Raw genomic sequence first — 15,355 nt, forward strand, 5'->3', positions numbered from 1 at the left:
TGTGCTTCATGAGTGAGGAATGCCAGCCTGGGGGGCCGGGGAGGGGGCGGGGCCACCTGCCTGCCGCTCCTCACTCTGCTGGATACCTGGCGTGTCCTGTCAGGATCCCCTGTCCCCTGGGGACAGCCACGTTCTCCCCCATGTGGCAGATCCCTCCCATCTCAGGAGGACTGAGTGAAGGCCCTGCCCAGGAGGAATCCAGAATTAGATCCTTTCTGATTTTCTCCCTTCACAGTTCAGCCCCCTTTTCTATTGGGCATAGCAGTGATGGGAACCATCTCTTTTCTCCCACTGCAGCAGGAGAGAACTGCGTGAGATGCTAGGCAACGTCCATCTAAATGAACTCAAGGCATGCATGTCACTGTCCACAGAGATAGAAACTCAGGCTATGGGTGAAGAACTTCCAGCCAAGAAGGGATGGAGCACTCCCAGAATGGGTGATGGGTGCGGCCTCATCCCTCCCCACCCCGCCCCCACTTTGCCAGATGAATGAAAACTCCACAGTTCCTGAACCAGGGGTGGCTGCAGTGGGGAGGCAGAGCCCACCGACCCAGTGGTGCCAGGCCCTGGACTCTGGAGGCCGTGCCAGTTTGGAGCCTGTTCCTGTGAGAGTCTCCCCTGCATCCTTCTTGCTTCAGGCTACCGTTGGGGTGAGGGTCCCTCTTTCTGGGCACCCAACATGGGTCAGCCTGCCTCCCTCGGTCTGGGTCTGGCGGGACTGGTTTTTCCAGCTGGAGGAAGGGTCGGTGAGGAATTGGCAGGGGCAGAGGGTTTTATGTAAATGCCCAGGGAGTGCTCTGGGAACGGGGAGGCCGGTTTTCCCAAAGACACGCAGGGACTGGCAGCTCCCAATTAGCCGGGCCAGGTGATGTCAGTGCTGCTTTCCTGGGTGGCTGCGCCCACTCTGCTCAGCCTTGGCAGGGGTTCCCGGCCATTACCCTCTCCCTCGGCTGGGAGCGGTGCCAAGGGGGTTGCCAAGCAGAACAGAGGCCAGGTCCCCCCTCCAAACCCCTCAACCTGGGGCTTGAGCCATGTTGTGGGCCAGCCCTGGAAATGGTTGTGAAGAAAAAAAAAACAGGTCAGACTCTATTGAAAAAAACTTTACTGTGACTAGTATTTGAACCCTTCTTTGAACCCTGGGGTGCCAGGGAGAGCTCAGCAGCTAAGCAGGACCCAGAGACTGCTGCATGGTGACTGTAGGTCAGTTAGCTCCCTGGGTCACCCTACCCTGAGTTTCAATAAATAGAGTGCAATAGGAATAGCAGGCTAGGGAGACAGAACTGGGGTAGTAGAGAGGGCATGTTGCGGTGCCTGCAAATTCTTGTGTGCACTGTCAGTCATATATACCTAGACTCACATGCACACGCACAAAGCCCCTCTCAAACACCCTACACAACACTCCATCCACCACCCACCCAGTCACCCATCCATGCACGCGCACACACACACATACAGACACATATATACACATTTCCTTTGACACTCAGGATCAAGCACACTCACACCGTCCTTATACATGCAGTGTGACATATGCCTTTCTCTCAGTGTTAGGCTTGGAGCTTGGGGTGTCCCCTCCTGGCTCAGAGGAATAGGTGGAAGTCCCTGATCCTGGCCAGATAACACCCTGGTCTAGGGGCTGGGCGTGGTGGTGTTGAGCTGGCCACCTAGGCAGTGGGCTGTGGTGTTGGTTTGGGCCCAGGAGGGGAAGGTGTTCAGGTTGAAGATGGGTTGGCTCCATGTGTTGATGGCCAGTGAGATGACCAGCACGCCGAGGATGTTGAGCAGGAATCCCGTCCGGGCCTGGTGTGTGGAGAATCAGTTTGACTGAGTAGGTCCAGGCATTCCCTCAGGAGATCATGGTGCTCAGGAGCTCTCTTGTGGGCAAATCCCTCTGGGAAGTCTTCTCTGGGGTCTACCCAGCCACACCAGGCAATGCAATGCCCTCGGCCCTTGCTGTAGTAATAGGGCTAACAGGGGAGGAGACCCTCCCTCCTTGCAAGCTTCTGTGGTGGCAGGCCTTGTTCTCTCTAAGTCCATCTCCCTGGAGCCTGGCACCTTCACGCACACACACCCCTTTCCCCCAATTCTCATGGCCCAACCTGAACATGCTCCTCCCCAGGGGTGATGTCCCAAGCTCCCGTCTGCTCCCCCAGAGTTGAGAAGGGCCCACTCTCGACTCAGAATCTCAGCGACATTAAGCTATGTTGTAGTCTACTGAGGTGGACAGTCAGAGCAAGAAGGGACGGTGAGACTCTGGTCAGGCCTTTCTGCTACTCACCATATCAGACACTTTGAGGCCTCCGAAAGAGAAGACGATGGCGTTGGGCGGGGTGGCCACAGGGAGCATGAAGGCCAGGGAGGCAGCCAGAGTGCAGGGGAGCATGACATAGAGAGGATGGAGGCAGATGGCCTGAGCCTGGAGGAGGGACGGCAGCAGAGCTGGTCTCGGGTACCATCCCAGAGGGAACGTCCCCCTTTGTCCCGCTGCCCTCTCTGAGCGACAATCCCCCCCAAAACACATGCATACGCACTCTGGCCATGAACCCACCCTCTGCATAAAGCACTGGGTGACCTGGGAAGGGCCCCTTGACCTCTCTGGAGGGGGATGAGTGTGCGGCCCTGCCCTGCGGGGCGTGGAGCGGGGAGGGGCCCATAAAACGGATCTCAAAGAGGTTCGGGGGTGTCATCAAAGGCTGCGGGAACGCGCTTGGGAAGGAAGGGGCTGGGGACGCTCCGGGGAGCAATTTCACCCTGTCACCTCAGGAATGACCAGAACAGGGGCTGGGCAAGGGAGTGGGTGAGGCTACTAGTGAGCTCCATCAGGATACCCAAGGGGTGATGTCACCAGGGATGAGGTGAGTAAGAGGCCGAGGTCCAGAGGGCCCAGAGGAGCCCTCAGCTTAGAGGAGGGCAGAAGACCAGGGGTCCTTTCCAGGAAAGGAGAGGAGATACATGCTGCCCAGAGGGTGGGGCCCTTGGGTGGGGGTGAGCAGAAGGGCTGCCCTGAGGAGTTGTGTCGCAGGGCCAGCTCACCATGGAGGCCAGGATAGGCAGGAAGAGTGTGGTGGTGGCCACGTTGCTGGTACACTCAGTGAAGGTGGCAATGAGGAGGGAGAGAATGAAGGCAATGGCAGGGTGTGGAATGTTCTGCAGGGGCGTCAGCTTGTCTCCCAGCCACTGCGACAGACCTGATTTCTGTGGACACAAGAGGAGCGTGAAGGAGAAGCTGGGTTGCTTGGGACCCCGAGTTTCCAGCTGAGTCTCTGGAGGATACTGTTCCTGCCCACTGCTCTTTAGAGTCAAAAGTAGCTTGGGAAGAAAGGCCCAAGGGGCCCCTTCCTGGGCTTGAAGAACAGCTGAATGTAGGGAGACGGGTCAGAGGCTTTGGAGAAACCTGGGGCTCGATGTGAGCCCTTTGTCCATTTACTCCTGTTCTCCTGACCTCTCTCAGGAGGTCCCTGGACAATTTTAGCCTTCTCCCATCCCCTGTAGCCCAGTAGGCTGGGCTGGAGTAGACCTTGATCCTGGCAAGGAGGGTAAGAGGCTGAGAGAAGACTGATAAGAAGACAGACCACAGGCTCGGAAGAACTCCAAAGCTCTACAGCACTCCTGCTGGGTGTGTAACACTGGACTGAGCTCCAGGCAGCTGGGCCTTCATCTCATGCAACACTGCCCTGCCCGCCCAGCACCCAGAATAGTGTTTGGCGCAGCAAGTGTGCTTGATGGATGAACTAATTGCTGACCCAGGAGTCCCAGGCACTAATACCTGACCCTGGGAAGATGTCTCCTATCTACAGGGTATGAGCTCAGCTAGAACAGAGCCCCTGGGGTGCAGACTCAGGGATTTTCCTCTTGGAAGCTCTGGGGGATAATGCCCTGGTCCCCAGAATTATGGCTCCCTCTGGTGGCCACAGCAGAAAGGTGTCAACGCAACCTCAGCTCACTTGGGAGCTGAAGTCCCTTGTGCTGTGTGAGTGGCAGGAGGGCAGTGGATGGGTGCATGGGTGGTGGTCACTGAGAACAGCTCCTTCACGCCAGAGGAAACTGCCTTCCTTCTGACTTTGAGAACCCCACTAGGAAGAGGCCTCTGGTTTGTGTTTTCTCCCCTTCTCTCAAAGGCCCCAAAAGGCTCTGCCACCAGGGAGCTCTTAAGTAGAGACCAGGTCTCCCCACTGTAGAATAGAAGCAGAATCCCTCTTCCTGCCACAGTGGCCTCCTCAAACATGTGGGGAGGGGCAGGGGTCTCTCACCTCACTGCCCTTGGCCAGGGCAAAGCCACCACCCAACAGAAACACGATGTTCCAGGGCATCTTCTCGTTTACTGTCTTCCAGTTCAGGAGAGCCGGAGGGGCCTTCAGTTTTCCTGGTTTGCCTACTCCCCAAGAACAGAAGGAGGGATCACCGAGAGCCAACAACCCTTCCTTCCTTGCACTTGGGTATTTCTGTACAGAGCTTAATGCGTGCAGAAGAGAGAATCTCAGTCCTGCAAATCTCTCAGCGACTCTATCCCTGAGTCCCTGTGACCCTAAGTGATCCCAGTTTCTCTGGACTCTGGCTACTCTGTCAAGTGTGGCCAAAGGTAATTTCCTTGCTGGAAGGCAGAGGTTGCCTAAGGATCCTTCCCTGCCCCAGTACAGGTACTTACCTGGAACTTGGGTTAACCCTGGAATCTTGGAGGGCACGATGAACAAAATTATGCTGATGAAGATGGCCACTGTCCCATCGGACGCCATGCTGTGGGCAGGCAGATTGGGCAGGCTTAGTGGCCCAGGGAGGCTTGGGGTCACTAGGTAGAGGGGTGGTGGAGAGGAGCCCCTCCCACAGTCGTGCCAACCCTTCCTGGCAATTCCCCCCAACCAAGCATTTCCTCCTATCTACTCCCTTCCCTCCTCCCTTAACCAGGTGAATCCCAAAAGTATCCCCTCTTCCCCCAGAAAGCTCACCTTTCCCCTTTTTCGTTGGGAAAAGCCAGGTTGCCCCAGCCAGTGAAAAAGCCTGGCTCCCGCGTGAACCACAGCACCACCAGGAGGACGAAGAGGATGCTGACAGCCTTCTCTGCAAAGGTCATGGGGCCCAGCAGCTTGTGTTCTGTTTTGATGACTCGGTAGGCTGCTTGCTCTCGCTCCCGTGACTGTCCCCCAATGCCAAAGTTCTTCCGGAAGCTGCAGGCAGAGGGCCAGGGGTAGCTCATGAGGGCCCATACCAGGCAGGGGGGCAAGGGGCTCTGAGTGCCCGTGATAAAAATACTGAGGACTGCAGAGGCCAGCTCAAGGCTGCTACACCAGAGCCCTGGATCTTCCCACGGTTCTAGAAGAAGAGCAGAACGGCCTCTCAGAGGGTCCTGGCTCTTGTTTGGCAGATGCAAGACTAGGGCTAGTCCTAGGACTGGGACTAATTCTGTCATGCCAAGGGCTCCCAGGTGCGGAGCCTTCTCTTGTACAGAGTGAGGGCCTACAGGCCTGAACCCCAGGCCTCCTGGTCCTGACGCATCACTCCCCTCCCCCCACAACTTCTCAGGAAACCCTCTCCTCCTTCTCTTGCCAGCTTCTGGGCACCCCCTGCAATGTCAGTACCGCCCCCTCCTCACCCCCCCACTTCATCCTTGGAGGCCCAGGGTGCTCCTGTCTTTGTGTGCCACTTGGCTTAACTCACGTTGACATTTAACTTTTCACTCAGGCAAATCTCAACTACCCTGCTGGACTGCGAGTGCCTCAAGGGTAAAGACCATACTTCACACATATTTGAATCCCCCATATGCTGGCTCTGTGCTGGACTCTTTGACTACCACCTTGCCTTGTACCTGCTCCCACACTCAACCCAGCTTCTTCACACCCACCTAAGTGATTTTCCCAGAGGATATGCTTAAAAATGCTCAGAGGTGCCAGGGCCCTCCCTGGTGGCGCAGCAGGTTAAAACACAGCACTAAGAAGCTAAAGCCACTTCCACATGAGTTCGATCCCTGCTGTGGAGGTGACCCACATGGCGTGGCAGACCTCTCCTGACTCGCCCGCTGCTCCCCTCAGCAGTGTACTTTGACAATCTGCCTGTTCTGCTCCCCACTTTGTCTCTGGTGAATCTTCTCACCGCCCCTGAGCCTCTGGCCTGTACCCCAGCTCTGTATGCATAAAATAAATAGTTTCTTAAAAAAAAAATGCTCAGTGGTGCCCCACTGCCTGGGCAGTAAGAGCAAATATTATATCCCACAGTACCATTCAGGCCACTGGTCCTGGCCTGGACTCTCTTCAGACATCACGAATCAATGCCAGACTCAATCCCAACAGAGTCCTAGCAAGGTCTCAAAATATTTTCACCTCTGAGTGCTAGTGATAACCAGTAAGCCAGTGTTAAAAATAGAAATAATACCTATTTACTACTTTTGGCCTTGGTACTTTTTTTTTTAAAAGACTTATTGATGCACATGGAACTGGGGTACAGGCCAGAGGTGCAGGGGCAGTGAGAAGATTCACCAGAGACAGAGTGGGGAGCATAACAAGCAGATCGATGAAGTACACTGCTGAGCGGAGCAGTGGGTGGGTCAGGAGAGGTCTGCTGCGCCGTGTGGGTCACCTCCGGGGCGGGGCATCGAACTCACGCTAAGGCAGCTGCCGCCAGCTTGCAGTGCTGCGTCCTAACCCATTGCACCACCAGGGAGGGCCCGGCCTTATGTGGCACGTAAGCTCATCATTTCCCCCATCACCTCTCTAACTTCATCTCTGGACACTCCTTTTTGCTATTTACATTTCAACACACAAAACTGGAGTCTCCCAGCACATCACACTGTTTCTTGTCGTTTTGCCTTTGTACAAGATGTTCCTATTGTCTGGAATACTTTGACCTCACACTCTACCTGGCTCACTTTTTACTTTGATTAAAGTCAGTTCTACCATCATCTCCCCCAGGGGCCTTCTGGAATCTCACTCCCCCAGACTGCACTCCCTCCGCACCTCTGCCACGGCCCCCATCAGGTCATCACCTGGCAGGTGGTGAGCTCCCAGGACAAGGACTGGGCATACCAGATGCCTTTGTAACTGACTACCTCAGTGAGTGTTCCTTAAGCAAAGGACTGTGGAGCATTATGGGTAGGGACCTGGCCCAGCCATCAGGACACCCGGTTTTCAACCGCAGCAATGTACTTGTGCAGCACAGCTCAAACGTCATCTCCTCGTAGGCCAACATTTTCCCATATGCCAAGTGGAGCAGTATTTTTGCCTGGTAACTCCCTCCCACTGTGCAGGGAAGACTTCACTGGCACAGTGATCATGTGTTTTTCCACAATGGTTACCTGAGTAGCCAACTGGACCCAACTAGAAGATTCCAGAACATAAGGGCAGGCTTCTGGGCTTTTCTCACCCGCTCCTCCACTTACTTGAAGCCCAGGAAGAGGATCTGCAACCATATCCAGGAAAGCAGCAGCAAGATGATCATGGTGGGGAAGGCAAAACCGAACCAGGAGGCAAAGTTCACCACATTCCCATTATCAGGGAAGAGCCTGAAATGGGATGAGGCTGCTGCATGACAGGCCCATTCTCGCCCCTCCACCCCCCACCCCTGAGGGTGCACCCCCCCAGCCCCTGCCACTCACGAGTTGATCTGGCCTTGCAGCACCAGGTTGGGGGTGGTGCCAGTCAGTGTGGCGATGCCCCCGATGCTGGCTGAGTAGCACACACACAGGCTCATGCCCTGGGTAAAGCGGAGCTGCTCCTGGGTTTGGCTGTTGGGTGTCCCCGAAGGAGCAGGTGAGACAGGTGAAGGTTCAGGTGGGACTGGGTGGGCTTGGCCATTGTCTAGGAATAAGAGAGAGTTCAGGTGGGGGCCAGCTCCAGGGAGCTTGGCTGGAGCTCCAGGGCTCCGTGACAGTGAGGAGCCCAGACATAGGCTGGGGGTCGGCAGAGACTGCCTCTAGATCCGCCCCAGCATCACCGGGAGGGATGACTCACTGCAGCTAGGATGACCCTCAGATCCCATCCGGCCCAGCGTCTCCATCTTGAGAGGGAAACTGAGGCACAGAGAAAGGAAGAACCTTAACCAAGCCACACAGCAGTGACAGAGCTGGGAATCTTGACGGCCCGCTCAGACTCTGGCTCTCTGCTTGCCAGGCTGGCCCAGTACCTCAGTAAAGCCAGGGATTAAAGCCAGGACAGTGCTGGGCAACCCAGGACAAGTGGGCTCCTGTATTTATTGCTTTCGAATCTCCCTAGAGGCTCCAAGATGGCTACTTCCGGGATGAATAACTCCTCAGACCCCAAGGCCTGGGACCAAGGTAGGGTCTGGCCTCACCAAGCTGGGCCTCTTCCTTCTGGCAACTTGGCTCCTGCAGCTCGAAGGTGGGGTTGTCACTGCCCTCCTCCACATCCTTGCTATTGTCCGTGGGTGCCCTGTGCAGCTGGTCCAGGACGGCGTGCGCAATGGGCACCATCATGGCCGTGGTGGCCGTGTTGCTGATCCACATGGACAGGAAGGCTGTGACCAACATGAAGCCCAGGATCAGCCTAGGGACAGAAAATGGACACACTAGCGTCCTCTCAGGGGCTGGATTCCCAAAATGCCTCACCGCCCCAGCTTCTGCAGGTCTGGTTTGTGGGAACTCACAGGGCAGGCCGTACCCCCACAATGAGGAGCACGTTGAGGGCAATTCGTTTGTGCAGGTTCCAGTGCTCAACTGCGATGGCCACCAGCAGGCCCCCGATGAACAGGATGTTAGTGTCCTTGAGGTACTCTATGCAGACCTGGCAGGCAGGGATGGCTGAGAGACGGGAAGAGCCTGGGGCCTCCCACTAAGCCCTGGGCTCATGGCGTACACTGACATTCCCACAGAGGTTGCCCTCCGGGTTCTTGGGACCAAGAGGAAATGGTCTTTGGATCACCTACAGTTTAATATAAATCAGGCTTCTCTCTGTCAAACTCACTTTCTCCCCCCTTGGGAAAGATTGGGAGACAGTCTACCTGAGTCTACACATTTCTAGCCAGGGACTAGGAGGTGAAGAATTTAGCTGCTTCTAGAGCTAGAGTGGCTATTCTCCAGGTGTAGTTCCCAGGCCAGCCTCGTCTCCACCCACTGAATCAGAAACTGTGGGTAAGCATAACGATCCATGTTTTAACTAGCCCTCTAGGTGATCCTGATGCACCCCTCGACTACCTTGTCCCCCCAAACATTCATGCCCTAGCTAACTCCTCCCTACTGGTCTGTGGTCAGCCAGTCAGAGGCAGGGACACCCTCTCCGCTCCACTGGCCCTGTGATAAGCTTCCTTGGCTACCAGCATTCTAGGGTGGTAGGCCTCTCCTGTCCCTGGGCCCCCTTCGTCTTGTGGATGAGGGAGGCTTACCTCAGAGGCATCCATGATCCCCATCATGGGGAACAGGATGATGGGGAAGAAGGCGGTGACGGCCAGAGGCAGGGCTTCAGTGCACCAGAAGAGGGCCATCAGGATGATGCTGTAGCCACAGTAGGCTTCCTGTGGAGGGGAGGGGTGGCAGAGCCTTGGGGAGAGACAGGGGTGGGGGGGAGGGGGGGACGTGGGGCTGGACCAAACCCCAGAGTCCTGTTCTCTCTTGCTCCCAGAGGGAACAGACCATATATGACAGGGGGGTCCCTGTGAAAGCCGGTCATTGATCCCCCAGCCCAAGGGGGTAGGAGGAGCTGGATGGGGGAGGGGAGTTGCCACTCTGCCTGCTGAGGGAAGAGGCTGCAAACTGGGATGAAGGGCAGGATGTAGCCCCAGCGGCCCTGCCCCTCTCTCACTCCCCACCTGAAGCCAAGTGGGCACTCTCCTTAGTGCCTCTTGCTGTCCCATCCCTAAAGCTTGGGGAGGGTCCCTTGCAGGTGGCTTGAGGGAAGAGGAAGCTGCAGTTTATAGAGCAGCTTAGGGGCTGGGTGTTTTCGTGCAGTCCAAGAAAGGCCAACAAACATTGATTGAAATCCCACAGTTCCAGATGAGCTCAGAGCAGGTTAAGTGGCTCAAGGTCACAGAACTAGAGGGTGGCAGGCCAGGCTGGACCCCAGACAAGGGGTGTGACTGCCTAGCCCCAAGGGCATTCCCTCCGCAGTCTGCTTGAGGTCTGTCTCACTTTCTTTTCATCAAACTCCAACACCTTAGACAATAACTCCTAGGCCCTGGGGTGGGGCCACCCTGACCCTTGACCAGAGACCCACCCCTCTTCCTTCCCCTCCCCACTCTCTTGGGAGTAGGAAGCTGATTCTGCTGAAGCTGCTGTTTCCTCAACCACTTCCCCACCTGCAAAGGTTGAATAGCCAGTAACTCATCTTCCCTCTGGGGTAAGGGCAGCCCCGGCCCCCCACCCTGTGTCCACCCATCCTGAATTCTCTAGCCAGAGACAAGGAGGGGCTGGGACAGAGGGTCGCCCTGGTGATTCAAGAAGAAAGCTGTGAATAAGAACAATGAAGTGTCCCAAGACTAGCTTATGCCAGGACTCCAGGCTGTTCAAGTGTTTTTAAATGGCACTTAATTGCTCTGTGAGGTAATGACTATCCTCATCCTCCAGATGATGAAACAAAGGTTCAAATAAATAAAGTATCTCAACATCAAACACACTGTAAGTGAAGAAGCCAAGCCACCTGGTTCTTTGAGTCCCCCTTTTACCTTCTAGCCTGAGTTCCACTCCTCATGGTTGAGGGGTGTCCCCCAGCCTCAGTCCTGATTGCAAAGTAGTGTGTGCAAGGGATGATCTGGGGTTCTGAATCCAAACAGAACTAATCTCTGGGGGACCATCTTTGGGCAACTTTCTTCACTTCTGAGACCCCATTTCCACTTTCCAAAGGGAGCAGTTAATAGCCATGGGTGCCCCTGTGGGGGTCCCGGCGTGACGTCTATGGCTCCCTCCCCTTAACAGCTTCCCTGCCCCCCTCTTCTGTATATCTGTCTGTCTCTGGGTCAAAAGCCAAAACCATTTTCAGAGTTCCATTCAGCAGTCTTCACTGCTTCTCGCCTCTGCCCCCTCCCCGCTCCCGCCCTCCCCACCAGCCTGCCCCACTACTGCACAACTCAGTGACCTGCTTTGCCTGGGTCATGGGGTTCTTAACGGGGGCATGGAATTCTGAGAATCCATCAAGTTGGATGGGAAAACGGCTTCATCTTTTAACTAACAATGAACTGAGGCTATGAACATAGGCAACAAACAGTATCGCTCTGAGCAGTGATTTTGTCACAGGTATTTTGATCGTGGCTCTCAGCTACCAGACACCTGTCCAGATCAGTTGTCACAGTTATCTCAAGATGTTGTTTACCTCCATCACTATTTTGACATGTTATATCAACGTCATCTTATTTAAACCATTACTAAAGAAGCGCCTGTATTTCTGAATTGCCATTTTTTGGGTCATGCCTGTTAACTGTATTTCAAAGTAATTGGTTTCCTTTGTAATCTTAAGCATTTTATTTTGTGCATCTCACAGTAATATTCCAAGAAGAGCCCGCAGTCTTCACCAGGCAGCCAGAGACATTCGGTAGGGGGTTGGAGTCCCTGTCTCAAGCAAAGGGAAAGAAATCTAGTACCTTACACACAACTGTAGTTTCCCTGAATCACCTTGGGAGTTTTCTGACTTCCTGTGTGAAACTGTCTCTTAGAAGTAGGGATGGTTGGGGTGTGGCAGGGGATGGAGGTGGGATGGGGGTGGTGTGGGAGTAACGTGAGGAAGGTCCTCACAAGTCCCAGCAATGCAGGTGTGAGCTAGACGGGAGAATTTACAGTGATCAGACAGAGCCAGGTGGGCGCTTTGCCGACCCTCTCTCATTCCATCCTTGTGCCCCGTGAGCCAGTGTTTCTTAAGGCAACTGCGAGGTGATGAAAATGAGGCTCAGTGGAGTCTGGCATTGCCTGCTGATATTTGCTGGTTAAAAGTTGGAAGGTGTGGTGGCCCTCCCTGGTGGCACAGTGGGTTACAGCACAGCACTGCAAGCCAGCCACAGCCACTTCAGTGCGAGTTTGGTCCCCAGCCCCGGAGGTGACCCACATGGCGTGGCAGACCTCTCCTGACCTGTCCGCTGCTCCCCTCAGCAGTGTACTTCAGTCCTCGGCCTTTTCTCTGCTGATCTGGTGGCCTGTTCTGTCTCTGGTGAATCCTCTCACTGCCCCTGCACCTCTGGCCTGTACCCCAGTTCTGTATGCATAACTAAATAAATCAAAAATAAGTTAGAAGGTGTGGGTTTGAGGTCGGGATGCTGTCTGTTCAAGGACCCCCTTGGGTCACTCCCTGAGGGCAGGCCCTGGAATCCTTTCTCTTTGGCCCCAAAATGTGTCCAATTCCTGAACCTCCTGGCCAACTTTGTACCCTCTGCCTTGCAGTCCAGCAGTCCAGCTTTGCAGAACTCGGGCTGTGTGAACCCAGCAGGTGACCCAACTGGCTTGTGCCCTGGCCACTGGCGGCCCCTCGGGGCTGGTGCCACACACACCCTGATGAGCCTCTCACCAGGTATTTGTTCAGGGCTCCGCCTGCACTGCTCTCCAGGTAGCCTCTCCTACAGCTTAGAAACTGGCAAGAGAGTTTCCCCTGGGGGAGGGGAGCAATGCTCTTTGTGTGTTTTTTCCTGCACTCCTTTCCTAGGCTAAAGGCTAGTTGCTCCCCAGCTCTGTTCTTTGGCTATAGAATTTACTCTTTTCTGCTCTCTGACTACGGAGTCCATCTGAGGACACGGGTTACATCTCTTCATTTCACGTCTCTAGCTCCTTGCTCTTTTGCTGGTGTGGCCTGGGTATGTTAATCCTTCTTTGCCAGTTGTACCACCCCCACCTCTGCCTCCCTGCCCCAGGGAGGCACTTTGTTCACATCCCTGTTCTTCTTCACCCTGGTGACAATCCTGGATATTGGGAGTCCCTTGGGGGCAGTCTCCGGGCCTCCCCTTGTCCATCAGATACTTCATCTCACAACTATCCTCTCTGGGCCAGGCTCCCATCCCTGCTGGCTCCACGCCTCCAATGCTTCCACTTGCTTCTCTCCAGCTCTGGGTCATTAGCCTGGCCCAAGTTCAAACATCTGTCACCGAGACTCCTGCAAAAGCCCCCACTGACCATACATCTTTCTCTCTTGACCCAGAAATCTTGCTGCCTGGTATGCTATTGGGGCATGAATCTGTGTAACCCACATACCCAATCGCAACACACAGAAATACACTCACCCCTGAAAGTAACTCAAATACTTTTAGGGTTTCCCATCTCTCTTAGGAAAGTTCAGGGCTGGTTCATGCCTCATCTTGCTCTCTCTGCTCCAGCCACACTGGCCTCTTCCAGTTCTTCAAATACTCCATCCTGCCTGTAGCCACAGGGTTTTTGCACCGAATATCCTCTCTCTGGATCTCTTTTCCCCTCCTACTTTGCCCAGTTAATGTCTACTCATTCTTGAGAACTCAGTTCAAATATTCCTTTTGAGAGCCTTCCCTGGTGGTGCAATGGGTTAAAGCACAACACTGTAAAGCTATCACAGCTGTTTCAGCACAATTTCAACCCCCAGCCAGGGAGGGACCCACATGGCCCAGCAGACCTCTCCTGTCTCACCCGCTGCTCCCCTCAGCACTGTACTTCGTTGATCTGCCTGTTCTGCACCCCACTCTGTCTCCTCTCACTACCCCTGCATCTCTGGCCTGTACCCCAGTTCTGTATGCATGAATAAATAAATCTTTAAAAACAAACCAACAAAAATCTCCCCAAACAAATATTCCTTTTGAATATTTGAGAGAGAGAAACCTCTGTGGCTTCCAGGGTGGGGTTTATTTTCCCCCCTCCAAGCCCCTGTACCTCTTCTGCATAGCTCTCATCAGAGATTATAATCAAGCATAGTTTCATGGATTAATGACTGCTATCTTTGTCATCAGATGACTCTCCAGAGAGCAGGGCCCGAGTCTGTTTCTGCTTGCCCAATGTAGGCTACCTGGTTCCTCTGTGGAGTTGACACGGAGTGAATGACCATGACACTCGAGGGACACAGATGTGAGTCAGGCCCAGCATGGCCCTTGGGGTCCTTGTGGACTGGCCGGGAGGGTGGGTGGGTGGGCTGCAGGTTCTCTCTCAAACAAAAGAGAACTTTCCAGAGGGTTTCTAGACCCTGTACTGGCTAGTGGCTTGCTTCATCACAACTGGAAACATAGCCCCGTGGTCAGAAAATCCTAGTGTCCAGGCCCAGTTTTATTAAGGTGTATCCTTGGGCAAGTTACTTCATCTCTCTCAGTTTTGCTTATTTCTAAGCCTAAAGGGACAGTGAAAGGCAGTGAGCAGATGGCCAGGTCGGCCCCAGGAAAGAAATATGCTACCGAGTGACTAGAGAGCCGCGGGGCTCCCACATGGAGACGAAGGTGTCAGGGAATCCGGGGCAGACTCTGGACCCTGGGTGTGGGCAAAGTATGGGGCCTGCGGGCATGTGGCCTTTACCCGTTACAGACAGCAGCAGTATCTGAGATGTGACACTCCGTCCTCCTGGTGATTGAAGGTTAACCCAGAGCTGGAATATACCGTGGGCCACTCCCACTGCCCCTCTGCCCCTGGCAAGTAGAGGTGCTGCTGGCACAGAGCATGCCTCAGTCTGGGGAGTGGAAGGAGGCATAAAGTGGCAGCCTGCCAAGCACCACTGTGAGGGAGACCAGAGGAAGGCATTCCAGAGGGAAAGGGCTCCTCCTCCGAGCCTCTCTCCTCCTGGGCTGAGGGAGGAATACTGAGTGGGTACTGAGGGATGAATAGGAGTTCAGGGGTTGGTAAGTAAGATGTAGCAGGGTGATGGAGTAAGCACAGAGGGAACAGAATGAGGGAGGAATAAAAGAGCAATCTGGAGGACTGTAATGACTGGAAGGAACCTTAGCTGCCCTGACAGAGACCTAGAACTTCATCCAAAAGACAGGGATGGAAAAGGAGAACCTTGAAGGATTTTAAGAATAGACAGTGACATATACATCCAGGGCTGGTGTTTTATTTAAAAATGACACTGATGTTGCGAGTTTATGATTTTAAAAATATTCTCACAAGTGTTAAAAATACTTAGAAAAATTTCTGATATTTACCCTTTTTTTTTTTGGTTTCAGGAGCAACCTCATCAGCTTGATGAAGGCTTCCAACTTTTTAGAGTGTGTTTTTAAATGCATTAATGTAGGATTATCAAGGAAACCAACATTATGGAAATGATATAAAAAGAAAGGATAAGGGGCCTACCTGGTGGTGCAATGGGTTAAAGCACAGCTATGAAGCTATTGCAGCCACTGCAGCACAAGTTCAATCCCCGCCAGTGGGGTGACCCACATGGCACAGCAGACCTCTCCTGACCCACTCATTGCTCCCCACTGCAGTGTATTTCAGTACATCTGCCTGTTCTGCTCCTCACTCTGTCTCTGGTGACTCCTCTCACCCCCGCGCTTCTGG

General features: G+C 54.2%; 1 protein-coding gene across 1 annotated transcript in view; it reads right to left on the reverse strand.

The window, feature by feature from the left end:
- Positions 1-1,629: 1,629 nt before the first annotated feature.
- SLC13A2 (solute carrier family 13 (sodium-dependent dicarboxylate transporter), member 2) overlaps positions 1,630-15,355 on the reverse strand; it is a 20,645-nt gene continuing 6,919 nt past the window's right edge. The window contains exons 2-12 of the mRNA XM_004684866.1: positions 9,325-9,453; positions 8,590-8,726; positions 8,278-8,489; positions 7,583-7,784; positions 7,367-7,489; positions 4,944-5,162; positions 4,646-4,734; positions 4,251-4,372; positions 3,034-3,195; positions 2,279-2,416; positions 1,630-1,800 (exon numbers count right to left, since the gene is read on the reverse strand). Coding sequence (XP_004684923.1) covers positions 1,630-1,800; positions 2,279-2,416; positions 3,034-3,195; positions 4,251-4,372; positions 4,646-4,734; positions 4,944-5,162; positions 7,367-7,489; positions 7,583-7,784; positions 8,278-8,489; positions 8,590-8,726; positions 9,325-9,453 — 1,704 coding nt within the window. The remainder of the gene's footprint in view (positions 1,801-2,278; positions 2,417-3,033; positions 3,196-4,250; positions 4,373-4,645; positions 4,735-4,943; positions 5,163-7,366; positions 7,490-7,582; positions 7,785-8,277; positions 8,490-8,589; positions 8,727-9,324; positions 9,454-15,355) is intronic.

The sequence above is a fragment of the Condylura cristata genome, unplaced genomic scaffold (genome assembly GCF_000260355.1).
Source record: "Condylura cristata isolate star-nosed mole 26May11 unplaced genomic scaffold, ConCri1.0 scaffold00017, whole genome shotgun sequence".
NCBI lineage: Eukaryota > Metazoa > Chordata > Mammalia > Eulipotyphla > Talpidae > Condylura > Condylura cristata.